This window comes from Mycetomoellerius zeteki, unplaced genomic scaffold (assembly GCF_001594055.1).
Source record: "Mycetomoellerius zeteki isolate Tzet28-1 unplaced genomic scaffold, Tzet1.0 scaffold70, whole genome shotgun sequence".
NCBI classification, from domain to species: Eukaryota; Metazoa; Arthropoda; class Insecta; order Hymenoptera; family Formicidae; genus Mycetomoellerius; species Mycetomoellerius zeteki.
Window position 1 is genome coordinate 998,509 of NW_017257720.1, and position 15,428 is coordinate 1,013,936.

The 15,428-nt window shown below is 37.9% G+C and overlaps 2 protein-coding genes across 2 annotated transcripts; both read right to left on the bottom strand.

The window, feature by feature from the left end:
* Positions 1-298: 298 nt before the first annotated feature.
* Positions 299-3,004, bottom strand: LOC108729047 (uncharacterized). The gene is made up of 2 exons (XM_018457963.1): positions 2,666-3,004; positions 299-645 (listed from the first exon to the last, which is right to left on the bottom strand). The coding sequence occupies exons 1-2, from the start codon at positions 3,002-3,004 to the stop codon at positions 322-324; spliced, it is 663 nt and encodes a 220-aa protein (XP_018313465.1). The 3' UTR covers positions 299-321.
* A 4,648-nt stretch (positions 3,005-7,652) lies between these two features.
* Positions 7,653-12,073, bottom strand: LOC108729048 (uncharacterized). Its single transcript, XM_018457964.1, has 4 exons — positions 12,028-12,073; positions 9,670-9,953; positions 8,446-8,712; positions 7,653-8,163 (listed from the first exon to the last, which is right to left on the bottom strand). Exons 1-4 carry the CDS (start codon positions 12,071-12,073, stop codon positions 7,756-7,758), a joined length of 1,005 nt encoding a protein of 334 aa, XP_018313466.1. The 3' UTR covers positions 7,653-7,755.
* Positions 12,074-15,428: the final 3,355 nt, after the last annotated feature.

The following is a 15,428-nucleotide window of genomic DNA, read 5'->3' on the forward strand; positions in this document are numbered from 1 at the left end:
CTACATATTTAAGTGTGAGCCACGGTAATAAATAATTGCTTCAATAAATAATTTTGAGAAATTATCACGGGTCGTAAAGCGAATTTGTAGTCTTCGCACATTTCGCAAATGATCGCTATATGACAAACGATTATTGTCAATAACTTCAAAGTTTACTGCACCGTCATGTAGTGACGTGATTTTATGGTTACAGTCACGGCAGGTGCTAAATCAATTTACATCAGTGGTATACGCTGGCTAATAGTCTGATGTATCTTCTTGTGTCATTTTCAGATGAAAATGATGACCCGTTATCGACAACAATACTTTTTTTCTTTATCTTTAATAGTTGAATACGTGCCTCCAAGCATGTAAGTAGTCTCGATATTTGAGAACTACGCCCCAGTCCCTGATGAGTCTTCGTGTTTCATCGACAGGATTTCGCTCGGTATGGCTCATGATGCTTCGTTCCACGCGTGTTGGGAGTTGTATGGTGGGCAAGGAGATAATGTTGCTTTCGACTTCGCATAACATCATTGTTAAGTACGATTGAGTCGCCTTAAGAGCTTGCTGAATTTGAGAGTTAGGCTCGTCCTCGGTCAATTCCTCGAACGCTACGGCAAATTTCTGAAGGTCCATATGCAACTTTGGGAAATAGTTAACAATCTGTAAAAAACAGTTATTACGGAATTATTACTTTGTTTTAATGTTTAAATATTTAAATATTGAGGAAACCGCTCACTTAAATACTTGCTCATTAATATTTATATGATTCGCTTCAAGATATTATTAAACTTTGACGTAAAGATAAGTGATTACGATAGCATCACTTCTTTTCTTGTCGACGAACTGTTAATGTCGACTGTAAATATTGCTCCGTTAGAAATTATTCTATTACATCCCTATAAATATTTATGAACGCTTCGTGTAATACTGATTTTAGTGCCGTTTAAAGAATTGAAATAGAGAATCTAGTAAAAGTCTTCATAGAGTTATCTAAAAATCTAAATATTTAAATTTGGTTACATCCTTGTAAGAGCAAGTATATAACAGTTTTACTCATTTTTTCATCACACATACAAAAAAGATTGGTTGTTGCAAATTAAACGGTAAAATATGACATAGCATTTTTAATTGGTTGCAACAGCCAATTTTTGATTGCGTTAGTCTATAATTCGCAAGGTCAGTATAGGATTTCGATAAGCTAACACAACCAAAAGTTGCAATCAATTAAAAATGCTATGCCATATTTTACCATCTAATTTACTGCAGCAGCTAATCTTTTTTTCAGTGCAGAATGATTTATTACATTAAGCTTATGCATTTAAAAAAATTTATCGAAGCAAATGTTCATTGTATATTTTCAAAAATATTTTTTCTGATCACATACACAAATGTAAAAGAGAAAGAAAATGCCAGAGGTATATTTTGAATACGCACACTGAAAGAAAGATCTGCTGCAGCAAATTAGATGGTAAAATATGGCACCGCATTTTTAATTGGTTGCAGCAGCCAATTTTGGTTGTGTTAGCCTATCGAAATCCTATATTGCGGATAGGTTAACGCAACCAATTAAAAATGTTATGCCATATTCAACCAATCTTTTTTTTTAGTGCAAATGATAGAAATTGTGAATCACACGTCAATCAGAGAAGAATTTTATGATCGACAAAACCTAATTTCCGTTCGCGTTATCAGTGGTTGCAATTTAATCGCCGTAGAATGCTTAAGATCCCATTGTAAAATCCCACCTTCCGTGCAACTAAAATCCCAACAAAATGCAACACTAAGGATCAATGTTGCTGCAGTCTACGGCGATCGGGGCGTGGCAGAGAGAGGGAAGGGGGCTATGCGTGTCCAAATGCCGGCATCCGGGGAGTACCGCGGGTCGCGATATCAGCCTTGCGTTATCAGTGTGCTCGCATCGAGGAGGCAGACGAGCGCGATTACGCAGCCGCGCGACCCGGCGAACATGAGTGCATACGTACGGTTGTGTTGCGCGCGCACTGCATGAAAGACCGCGCTCGCTCCTGTTCGCCTGCTACTTTATAATAATTACCGTCTCATTAAAATTTGTTATTTAACGTTGCGTTAATCAATTGCAACCGGGTGGTCAGCCGACTGGCCGGTCGCTGAAAACGCGACGGTGGCCTGTAACACTACTCTCTCTTTCCTCATGCACACTCGTTATCCGTCTCTCCTTTGCACGCGGTAGTATTTTGTACGGATTGCTCTTTCATTTCTGCTACACGGTAACGACGGTTACGAACGTTGAATATTAACGATCGCGAAGAAACTAACGGCCTGAGACATAATGTTGCGAACGTTGACAATGAAGGAAGAACGTCTGTAGCCAAAGAAGCTAATGTAGCTAACAATGTTGCAATGAGAAGTATTATTGTAATATCACATAAAGGATCTAAGAGAGAAAAAGAGAAGAATCTCGAATAGAAATAAGATCTAATTTAGAAAAATTTATCTATAGAGCAACTTCCAAAGAGATTTCTGCAATTGCAATATCTCTTGGGCAAAATAATGGCCAATTGGGGGCGCAATTGATGTCACGTATTTATGTTGATGGCTGGATAAACCGTTTGAAACTCTTAATAACGGCAAAACCTAAGTTGCGGACTAAAACATGTACGATATAAACGAGCAACAATGTTAATTGAATGATTGTACTCACCACTGGAGTACTAGCGTCAGCCAGTTTTCTTATAAGATTCACATCCTTCTTGCCGGGTACCCAATTAGGTATGTACTGGTGGTCGTCGACGCCGATCCTAACTCTCTCATAGAGGTATTCGTAATCTCGATTCAAGTAGTCGTACATCGTCAGCTGATGTTGCAGCCTAAGATTCTTCAGACTAGTCTTCATTTCCTCCTCGAGATTTTTCAAGGGGACGGCTCGCAAATTGAGTTCTCCACATGGTAGATGCCACGTTGGTATCGACTCGGATATCTTTGGAGCCGCAAAAGCAACGGCCAAGATAGATGAGATTAGACTAACTCTCTCGAGGAACATGTTTGAATTTATTATCGTAAATTTTTCGCAGTTATATTTTTCGCAGTTCAATGACGATCTTGTCGAATCGGCTTGGAAAAATGATAATGATAAGGCACTGAATACGATATTCTCGATCGACGTGAGATCGTGAACTGAGATTGTCAAACTCTCGTGCTTCCTCCTTATATATGGGATTGTGTAAACAATCGTACATACGCACGTATGTTCGACGTCTCGTGCGGAGACGGTGGGATTGCAGCTAAGGTTTTGTCCACATTTTTTTATTGTATCGTCGGTGGAACCCCGAGAAATTGTAGACAAGTCTCTTTTATTGAAGTAGCGATACCTTTTTTTTTAAAGCACTTCCGGTCAAGATATCGCCGATAAGTGACTTGAACTTTTTGATTTGTAACGATTCATTATATAGCATTCTTTTACCAATAATTAATTTTAGTTAATAAAATTATTGTGAATATCGTACATATGTTTTAATACTTATGTCGATATAATTAGAATAAATAATAATCATAATTTGTAATACATATATTTCATTTTATAGTTTATTATTTTATAAACGCATACATATATTAATGAGTTTACATTCATCATAGATCTCTTGTGTAACTATCCAAATTTATCTAAATGACGTGTTCACTTAGCAGTAATAATTCCTATTGGTAATGCTTTATAGATCTCGCCTACAGTATATATAGATGTTCCGATTTTCCTCGAAACATGAACGGTACCTGTCGTCACGCATTTATGGCGTATGCATGTACCTCGAGAGTACGCGCAATTCTGTCAGAAATCTCTCGGATGCCGTGCGCACTATTCAGACGCAAACACCGTTGTGTTTGCATTATGAATCAATTGGGAAAGCCATGTCGTTAAACAAATTATTAGAGATCCGCGATCGAAATTTGGTCATTCTTAAAACAGTTATATCTATTTGTATAATAAGTCTAATGATTATTATTGAAAAGGTTTGTTCGGCTATAATTGGAATCGAAAAGAATGAAGTTGATAAATATTTATAATAAGAGGTATCGACTCCTTCAACATTCGTTGCAACTGTTATTTTGAGACAATATATGATTTCGAAAAATTTAATACATGTAATAATAGATAATTTAAAAAAAAATAATTATATATGATAAAAATTTACAGTTATTGTATATACAGCATTTTCATTTGATAATTTGTTTTGTTTGATAATTTGTGTTGCAAGCTTTTAATATAATATATGTATATAGAGTCTCTGTATTTTTTTTATAAATATATTATGACAGTACATTTAAATGTGTCATTAAAAGTGTCATTAAAATAATTTCTATACAAGTTTCGTACTTTTACGCATGCAAGCGATTCCGTTCTGATGACCCATAAGTAATTTTGACGTCAGAAGAGGTCAATTCTTTCTCATCAAAATATGGAGAAGGAGATGGTGACAAAAACTTATGAATGAAGTAGACGTAATGATCGTACGTCGATGCGTACGTCGATATTTGTTGTACCACCAAGGAATATGCCATAAAAGGCGATACTATAATTAGATTCTCTGAATTCACCGAACTAAGATTAGAGATCTTCTCACGCCCGATTAAGTTGCGATGCATCGTGACGTGTTATTTCGCGAGCGTATATCATGAACAAAGAAAAACAAATAATGACCCTTATTCAAACGCAGAAGCGCATCATATGCATTGGCACGATTTCACCAAAGTTTGTTGGAATAATTTCAGTACATTTACATACAGTGAGATAGTCAATTAAATAATGCTTAACGCTTTAATAAATTATTTCGTGATTATAATATTTATATTGTTACACTGAAAGAAAATATTGGCTGAATATAACAACATTTTTAATTGGTTGCAGCAGTCAATTTTTGGTTGCGTTAGCCTCTCGAAATCCTATACTGACATTGCGGATTTAGCAACGAAAAATTGGTTGCTATAAACAAAAATTGGCTGCTGCAGTTAATTAAAAATGCTATGCTATATGTTACCATCTAATTTGCTGTAGCAGGCAATCTTTTCAGTATATGTAAAGCTACAAATGTTGCGCGTATAATCGATGGAAAGGATAATGAGTAAAAAAGAGTAGACGTTATTGTTTTTAATGATAAAACAACACGCAAATATATTAATAAGCTGAATATTAAATATTATTTAAAAAGATGTTTATGATTATGTTAAAGCTATGATAAAACATTTGAATTAATGCTTGCGTATTTATTTACAAGTATATTTAGTATTTACGAATAGAATGAATTGAACAGACAGGTACTTTAGCTTTTTATATAACGAACAATTTATTAATGAAGCAGCGCTGAACAGTTTAAATTACAGCAAATAAATTTATCCTTTATAAACGCAAAATGCAGTTTAGAGCAATTACAACCTATCTACTCTTCGTGTACTCCTATTACAACGTTTGATGCGTCTGGGAAAACCTGTTCACATAATGAAACTGCACTATGATGTTGGCCTAATCATTTTACTTATAGAAAAATAGTAAATTAAATACAGAATAATTTTAAATTTATAAATAATATATATATAAATTAAATACGATTTTAAAGTTTCCAGTAAAAAGAGTTGCTTATGCAAATAATTGGTAAATAAGTAAAAAATTCGATAGTGAGAGAGAAATATTCATGATTATTATAATTACGCTTTTTTATCTTTAAAATAAAATATAGCTAAATATATCTTTAAATATAAATGTTATAAATAAAGATAAATATGTCACTATATGCGAAAGTAGCAACAAAGTAGCATTGCGATGTAGCAATATTTATAGCATGTATATAGTTATGTAATGGCAGTTATAAAAAAACTAACACTATATATATGCATTATTCAACTGCTTATCTAGTTAATCGCTTAAAATATTACTGCGATGAGTCATGTTTATTGCATTTTAAATAGCACATTTTATCTACATTATTTCCAGTTATATACATTAGTGATAACGATCGAATTTGCTATGCAAAATGAACATCCTTCATGCATTCCTGATACTTCCGGTTGAATGTTCATGTAAAACGAACGATTTACAATATTGTTGAAATTAAACTATTACGTGGATTATAAAGGATTATATCTTTGTCATCCAAACTTCAGTTCGATACAAAACATTGAATTTATTCGAGATGATCACATATAAGTAAAGACATGACAATAAATAGTATATGCAATGGTAACGTGATACAATAAATAGAACAGAACACTATGCATATACGTCCGAATAAATATTCTATGTGTATTGTATAAAATGTATTATGACCTTAAAATTAAGTGCGCGTCTACGAACAATTTTGCATCGCGTCGTGTGCACATATAGTACAAAAATATGCGTAACGCTATGTTATGAACGTAACTTAAGTACTGCTTCATTATAAAATATCGGATTTGCATGATATAAATATATTTTAATCTATCGCAAAAAGGACGCATCACGTCGTTATGTGCTGATACGCATATAATTAAGATTTATTCGAACAATTCTCATTAAAATTAGTTCCTTATCGATTGGTACGTTCATTTACGTATAATCGGAAGAAACCATAAAAATCATCGAACTTTGTCTCCGCTAAAACGCTTCTGACGTCGATACGCGTTTACAACGCAGTGACGGACTAACTATAAAAAATAAAATTGTCATGTGTTCTCACGACAAGGCGAGATTCTTCGGCACAACACACCGGAAAGGAGGAGAGAATCATCTACGTCTACGTGGTACGCGTCAACGCACGATACCTATCTATGTTAATGTATACGTATGTGCATATGCGCCTATGTATAAACGTAGGAACTCTGTACGTCCGCGTACGCTCGGGATATCACAGCTAAACGACATTAAGTTTTCGCGTCATCCGCTTAAAGCTAGAATAAATAAGTTTCACGAGCCGCCTAAACTCGTTGTCGATCCTTTCACGTACTATCATCACCTGCGCGTATCGCAGACTCCGTTGATTTAATCGAATGAACTCAAATCCGTGACCGTGTAACAAGCCGCCTTGATCGTGAGCGTAATCTGTGTTGGCACATTGATATAAATAATGGGCGCAAGACGGCCAATCTCAAATGTGCAAAGTACATCTGCGAATTTATTCTCTGTTCTTTTTCTCTTTCTCTCTTCTCAATATGCATTTCCATAATGTACTGTTTTTTCGTTGATCTCAGATTGTTGAATGCCTGAGAATGAAAATGGGATTTTTTACATTCCTTTTATATACACACGATAAGATTATGTGTTTCACTTTAACGGCGGCTGTAATCCATTGGACCGATATTTTTGGCGAGTCTAATCGATTTGAGTGCGCCGTGTACTTCGAAACTTTATTATCAATATTATGGTCTATGCTCGGCATATATGTTATTAGATATAATACTGTTCTGAAGTAGATCTTTTAATACTGGTCTCTAGTACGTAACCGTTATTAATAAAATACTTCTATTATCCAATAATGTTTGATTCTATTATCATCCAAGAATGTTTGAACCAAAATTATTGGATTAAATAGTTTTTTTTACGGCTGTTGAGATACATAATCTTACAATTAGTACAATAGTACGATTTTGTTGGGAAATCTGCGAAAAACGAGTAAAACTATTGAAGTGAACATGATTGCGATAATGGAATAAATATAAAAGTTATGTTAGTGTGAGATAGTATACGATTCGACGCTGTATAAAGCAGTGTCTTTAAATTATCAGCAGATCTCGTCGAAGCGCAAACTTCTTCAGGTTCGACACGTTGGTCTATGTTCGTAACGTAGGTCCTTTTTGTTTCTTCATCAGTCTGTTCCTTTGAGATCCCTTTCTCAGGTTCTGACGCAAAGTATTATTTCGACCAGGCTTCCTTGTCGGTTTATGTTTCCTCATTCCTTTGCCTTTTAACCATTGTTTAGGCATATTCGGCGTAAAAGTCAAAGGCGTTTTTTTAACGTTATGATCGCAAATGTTGTCAGTGGTGGCGTTGCGAAAAACTTTTATCCAATCTTTCAAAAAGGTATGATAAAGTTTTAACACGCCCCAATCTTGAATCAACATTACAGTCAAATCGCCCTCTTTAGCCCAATGCAAATTATCCGTTATGATAAATGCATCGTTTAGAGTAGAAGTTCTTAATTCCAGATTTATCATAGCAGCTTCGACTTCACACAGCAACTGCAATCATACAAACGAGAAGTATTACTTTTACATGTTCGTACTTTCACTTAAAAGGTTGATATTCCTGGCCGTATATACGCCCAATAAGTTTTATAACAATTTGACCCAAGATGGCAAGTTCGTGTAATAAAGTATTTATAGTTTTATATCTCGTTCTTGCTAAATGATTAGTTGGATTTACGGATTAGTTGGAGTAACATTAACGCGTGATGTAAATACAATTTTCAATTAATCGGTGTGAATATAGATCTTGGTAGAACAATTCGCTATATAGCTTACCCTAAGAACTTGATTATGCGCTTTGTCGATAATCCTGGTCCGCCTCTTAATGATGCTGCGAGTGACATCGATGTTAGAGTCGAGACGATATTCTTTAAGAAGATGGAACGTAAACGAGAACCTCTGAAGCGCATCATATAGACGTGGAAGAGCACGCTCAGCTTTCTTTCCTCTTTCCAAACACCAAAGTTCCGTGTGGTACCACTCGAGCTGCCTTTTTGGCAACCAATTCATTTTGTACTGCTCCTTCAGCAGCACTCTGTATACCTGTAACAGAAAGTAAAATACTATGTAACCTTTTGAATCGTAATTATATGATCGGATCGATTTAATGCAATTAAATTATTTTTGAATTTTTTTTTAATCCTACATAGAATTTTATTTTATTAAAAGCTTACAGTTGTACCATAGACACATAATTTATTTATACTTGATTATGCGTATCATTGAGTATAAAATTTATGACTACACAAATCTTATTTAACTCGTACCGTTATGCTGCATAAATTCAGACGTAAATTACAAGTGACTGTCGTACGTTTATGAATTATTTAAATGTGAATTATCTGGCGTAATGCACATTTGCGAGTATAAGCAATCTTGTTTGTTTATATAGTCTAGTACATACGTTCAGTACGTTATCAAAAACCGTAATATCACAAATCTGTCTCGGAATGCAGCCATGCGTGTCCAGAGTAAGTTTCAAAGTGATAAAAGTCGATAAACAAAATATATCGTTCTATCTAAGCCATCGTGATTCGTGCGGGATAAACTCGATCTTAGGCTCTCTAGTAGACCAAACAATAATATTTATCATCTCGCTACAACTACGTTATAAACAAGTAAAGCCTCTTATGTAAATGTATTCGCTTATCTTCGTCTCGTGAGGACTGCGTTTAATAACATTTTGCGATAATGATATTTTTAATATCGAGCGTAACGACGAGTTCGTTCCACAACGTGACGGAAGCGATTTGTCATCAAATCTGTGAGAGGTCTAAAACGCGTCGCGGGACTGTAGAAAAAGTAATTATGCTAGATGTGCGTGGCAATCGTAACCAATGCAAATTGCCAGCGGAAAATAGGACTGCACTAGCGATGAGTTGCAACGCGCGCACGTGCGAGTCCCCCTTGAGCGAGCACTGCCCACGCGGTTTTACCCCGACACCGCGCTGCAATTAATTACAGAATCGCGGTCGCGAGTAGAGCGCTCTCGTCTCTCACCTTCGAGTAAACTATGCGCACGTCCTTGAAAGTCTTGTTGAAGTGATTTTGTGCGACTCGCAACTGCGTTCGCACCCTCTTCATGATGTTGTTCGTATCGCTGGAATTATGCATCCTTCGCGAGGCCGCCAATCGGGTGCCACAAGGATGTTGAAACCAGGGTTCTATGTCACTGGAGTTTGGCACAAATTGTAGATCGTTTGCGGACGTTCCCGATGCCGAGTTCAGCCACGAAGTCAGGAAGAAGGCAAAACTCGTAAGAGTAATCGTTTGTGCCACTGAGTCTGTAAAGTAAAATAAGAACTGTCGTCAGAAAAATATTGGAAGGTACTTAAGAGTAATTGAATGGAAATGAAACTTGTGCAACTATTTTGCGTTTTCTGTTCGTATTGTATCCATTTTAACATAAACTTAAGGATCACAAAGTACAATTTTCAAAAGATAGCCTCGAAGATAGCATTCGTAGTTAGATTCTTTATCGTGAATTTATAGATACGATATTGACAAATATTTGCAAAGTAGTTGCAGCAAGTACACATATATATTGAAATTTAAGATGAAATTTACATTTATATTAGCCAAATTCATATTCAGTCAGTTATAGATTGTAATTCACGATTAAGTTTGATAAAGTCAACAACGGTGAAAGATCGTGCGCTATTTTACACGTAAGAGTAACAAAAGGGAAAGGGAGAGATGAAGTCCTTCCGACTTTCACACTTGGTGTACCTACACAGATACGTAGGTACCTCCATTGCACCTACGCACCAATTTAACAGCGACCAATCGTCGCCCCCGCAGTAGGAAATGGGTTGCAAATCGAAGAATCAAGATTTATTGCACAATTAAACGTCATAGCTTACGACTTTCCTCGTGATTCCACGCTGCAAACTTATTTCAGGGACAGACCTTTCAAAATTTTTCCGCGCGTAATTTACAACGTTTGATAGCGAAAATACGTATGATAATAATACACTTTCTACAAATTTTAAGATTAAATAACTCGAAAAGTACGAAACAAAAAAAAGAAATTTTAATTCAAGAGGAAAAATATAATATTTTTTATTTTCCTATGTGTACTGTTAAAATTTGAATGACGTCGGTATCGCATAATATTTAGTAACACATCATGTAGCAAACACATCGTATCGAATCAATTCTTGATCAATAGCATTCAGCGGCCGTGAAGTCCAGCATGGATATACTGGTAGTGCCGTAAAGACCGACAAAGACTTCATGGACCACTATGTGGGTAATTAACGCGCGTTGATAGTTCGTGCGTGCCGCACAGAAAACCATGTGTAAATTCATTCGAAGCGACGGTGCGAGCGCTCTTAGGTGCGAGCCGTAATGGCAATTCGATACGATAGTTCATACAATTCGCACGTCGGTCACGCGTGGACTTACGTGCGTGGCACGGTCATCCCGCAGCGAAAGCGCACACGCGCTACGTGATCCTGCGCGTCCGTTCTCAGCATTAATATCCGACGCTCTAATGATAATTTAAGATATCACACAAGTTGTCGTGTTCTTTATTTATATTTTGTGTCATTCAAAAATAAAACGATAGTAAAGATAGGATATCAAGTTTACACTAGATTTGATTATTACAGGATGCATTACACGTACACTGAAAAAAAAGATTGGCTGCTGCAGCCAATTAAAAATGCTATGCCATATTTTACTATCTAATTTGCTATATTATATTTGTGAAAGTAATACGAACAGTTTGGCCGCGATTTGGAACCCGGATTAAAAATGATTTTAATAAAAAGCAGACATGTTTTTAAAAAATAATAAAATAAAATAGGAAAATTTATTTTTATAGTTTAAAAATTTCCATTTAAACTACAAAATTCTATTAAATATTTATCGACCTTATAATAAACTGTTTCCTGTGTATATAACTTTCATTTTTATACGGAACGTATATATTTCCAGTTTCAGTCACTTTTTGTTACTATGGGTACACCTGGTACATTCTTAATAAGTATGTCAACATTTTTCTTCGACACAAAGTATTAAAAAGATCTCGGTGTTTATGTAGTGAATACAATTGTAATTGCTTTTGCAATTTCTCTGTTTATTTTCTTCGAGTAGATAATTATCAAATAATAAATAATCGATTGAGAGATAATCTTTTTATAATTAATTATCTTACTGCAGATATATTTTACAGCACCGATGAAACGAGAGTATGTAAATTCGAGAACTCGCTTATCGTAATTTCTATACGCGAGGCGATATCTAACAAATCTGCGGGCGACGTAATAATAAGTCCCAATTCGATTAACCCTTTAGCGCGAAACATTGGAGGAAGCCAGTTACATGGCTACGTGTATCTTATCGTAAACTCACGCCTCCTCTTCTCCCGGAGTTGCCCGAAGCCAGCAGTTTCAGGCATCCTGTAAACGTCGGCTACGCTGTCGCGTGGGTGTATGGTAAAGGTGCACCCAATATTATATACTCTCTAACGACCATCGCCCCCAACTATATCAATTTACGTCCTTACCTACTGGTTACCCATTTCCTGCGTGTATTATCTCGTATCTAATTGTAAGGGTGGACAGCGACAAAGTACCTTTATCCGCGAAAGCCGCGAAGTTACCCGTTTTTGACAGGCTACGATTTAATTTCGCTATACTGTATGTAACATATCAATAGAACAAACATTGGGAAATTTATACACAATGTAATTAAAAATAATGAATCTTTAAACGATTTAATAATTTTTACACATTTATATGAATCTCTTTTATAGATATCTGAGACAATGTCTCTATTTTAAAGATTATACAACAATTGTTTTTAGAAATATTAATAAGTTCTCATCGGTACAAAAAATCTATAACAAATTATAATTGATTAATACATTATAAAAATGAAACAAAGTCCAGTGAAGAGTACAACGCATTTTTTGTGGTATAATATCCCTGTAATCGCGGCCTACCACCTATAGGTTACTAAATCGCACGCAATAACCACGTTATTCCTATAGGGTTTCACCACATGCAATTATTTGAGCAGGTGCCTCATTTCATCCTTACGGTGCACTCTCATTACACGCGATAATGTCGATTCAAAACGCATTTCAGAACGAAACGTCCATCATTCATACGGGGGAATTATCCCAAAATATACTTCTTTTCAACCATGGCATATACGTATTCCGGGCAGTGTCGTGTCGACGCGGTAGTTGCCTCCGCGGGTTTAATGCATGCCTTCCTCCTCTCTCGATAGGCACTGCCAAGGTGGAATCGCGGCTATTCTCGCGATGGATTCCCCGGATGCCAGTAGTCGGACGATCGGTCGGCCCTCCGGTGATTTGGCGAAAAGGGGCGGGGAACGGGGCGCGAGGAGGGGCAGTGCTCTTTTTTCCGCGGCACAGGACGAAGATTGTTGGTTTTGCAGCACCGGTACCGCGGTGGTGAATGCCCCAAGGCGGCAAAAGGCGGTTGCTGCTTTCTGGGAACGGGTCGGAGTCCCGGCCGCACCGGGAGCGGTGATTGCGTGGTGATTAGCCTCCACCTTCGCCTCTTTGGACCGACGAGTGGAAGACGGAAAGGAGAAAAGAGGAGTGAGAGTGCAGGCGATGGAGCATACCGCACGAGCGGAAAGAGACGCAAGTGGTACCGGGAGAAAGAGCGCAATATCATCGTCGTGCGGGCGAGTGTGGGAGCGAGGTGCCCGATACGAGCCCATTCGGGTTGGCTTTGCGGATCTCATATCGGAGAGCGAGAGCGCCGACGTGCGTTCAAAAGTGCACGCACGCATTGAGATAAGTACGTAGCGAGAGAAGGGTAGATAATAGAAGATCGCGATTCGCGTGTCGTTGCTATATAGAGACACGTATTATTTTATGGAGACCAAAGTAATGCCTGAAGATAGCACTAGTCAACAGGGTATTTCTTATCGATTGTGAAACACTAAAGTAAATATCACATGAAAGCATTCGAAGATACGTTTCACATTAATACCGTCTGCATAATTTCCTCTTTTACAAATTAGGTATATAGAAAATTAAACTGAACTATAAATCGCTCTTTTACATATAAATAACAAAAATTCCGTAAGAGATTATTAGTCGATATAACGATGCATCTTAAATACCCAGAGACACCGTGCAAAATGACACGCGACTGACGGATATACGATTTATTATGAAAAACGCGCGCCTTTCATTATTGCAACGTCATTCATAGAGGTATGTGGGACGCGCAGTCGCGTCTCTTTCTGCACCTTCTCGAGTAGCATACGTACGTACGCGCTAACAACCGTGTACGCGTAAGTCATGTTTATACGCCGAGGAAACGCTACTCTAATCGGCACCTACAGCGGGAGTATCGCACCACACGGGTGAACGTACGGTACGAGTACCATAGAAAAGATAGATTATGCGTAGCTCGCAACATTTGATACGGTATGCGCATAAGGGATCGTCGGGAGTAGTCTGCAGAGGCGTCGGGTTTCTTCCTCGCTCGAGTTCTGAATCAGGCGATGATTAAAAAGTCGAAGAGAAATAAGAACCGATCCAAGTACCCAGACTTAATTACGGTCGTAATTGAGTTAACTCATCAACACAAGCAGCACGGTAAACGCCACTTATGATATTTACTGACATACAAATGCCATTATACGAACATATAAAGGTAATTAACATCGAGATTGCCGTTTTATACCGTTCTCCTTTGTAATTATTAACTAGTACTAAAGCTGAAATGAATGATTAGATCACTTGTGACACATTGGCTCGCGTTATCTCAACCTTTAATCTCCACTTAGACCGGTTTTTCTCTCAAGTCTCCGACCGTGTGTGCGGTCGTCGCAACTTCCCGCATATTCAGCTTTCGCTGAATATGAATCAGGCAGGGTGCGTCAGTTCGACGATCGTCCGCCAGACACATAAGACCCCGACTTCCTTCCTGCAGCCGGTCGCAGTCTTCTCTCCGCGGACGACTTTGATTTACGAGGTACGCGGGAAAACTCGAGGTTACCCATGCGTTCGTGTTTCACGGTCCGCAGTCTCCGCCAATGGGTCCCGACCTCATGGATGCACCAGACAGATTAGCGGGGCGCGCGCAGATTTGCATTTTGTCTGGTCGGACTACTAGGCACATTGGATAGTCCTCGTCGGAGAGGGCGACCCCACCCATACAATACCGCTGAAGGGTTTTAAGTTGCCAGAGTTGCGCGTTAACATCCATCCTTTATCTCCTCTCGCCAATTCCGCCTTCGCGTGCTCCTTTTGTTTTCTTCCTCGGCATTTAGCCCCGTCCTCCTTTCTCTCTCCTCTCGCGTCTCCTTTAGTCTACCTGCCGCGTCGCCGACGCATCGAATTATCAAAGATGTCTCTACGCTGACGCGTCGTAAAGTGTCTGTAATACGCGAGCGAGACGCCTTACGGTGTTACGACGATATGGATCACTGATGTCATACTGACGTCACCCGTCGTTTATATCCAGAGGTGACAACCTACCGTTGGCATCGGTGCAAGAATCGATCTGAAACGACGTTCTGCCACCGCAACATAGAAAAGAAGACGAAGGAGGGGATACAGCGCATAGGAATGTACGCGGTCAGTTACTACGGCATTCAATGTCATCGTCGATTACGTTATCTCGATTCTTCTGACTGGTGATAGGCCGCACACGCGTGTGCACACGTGCGTAAGAAAACGCCTGCGGAGGCCGATTGTGTATATACGTTAATCGTTGTGGTATCGTTTGATGGAAGCGTGACGGTTTCTTCGTTTCTCTTTC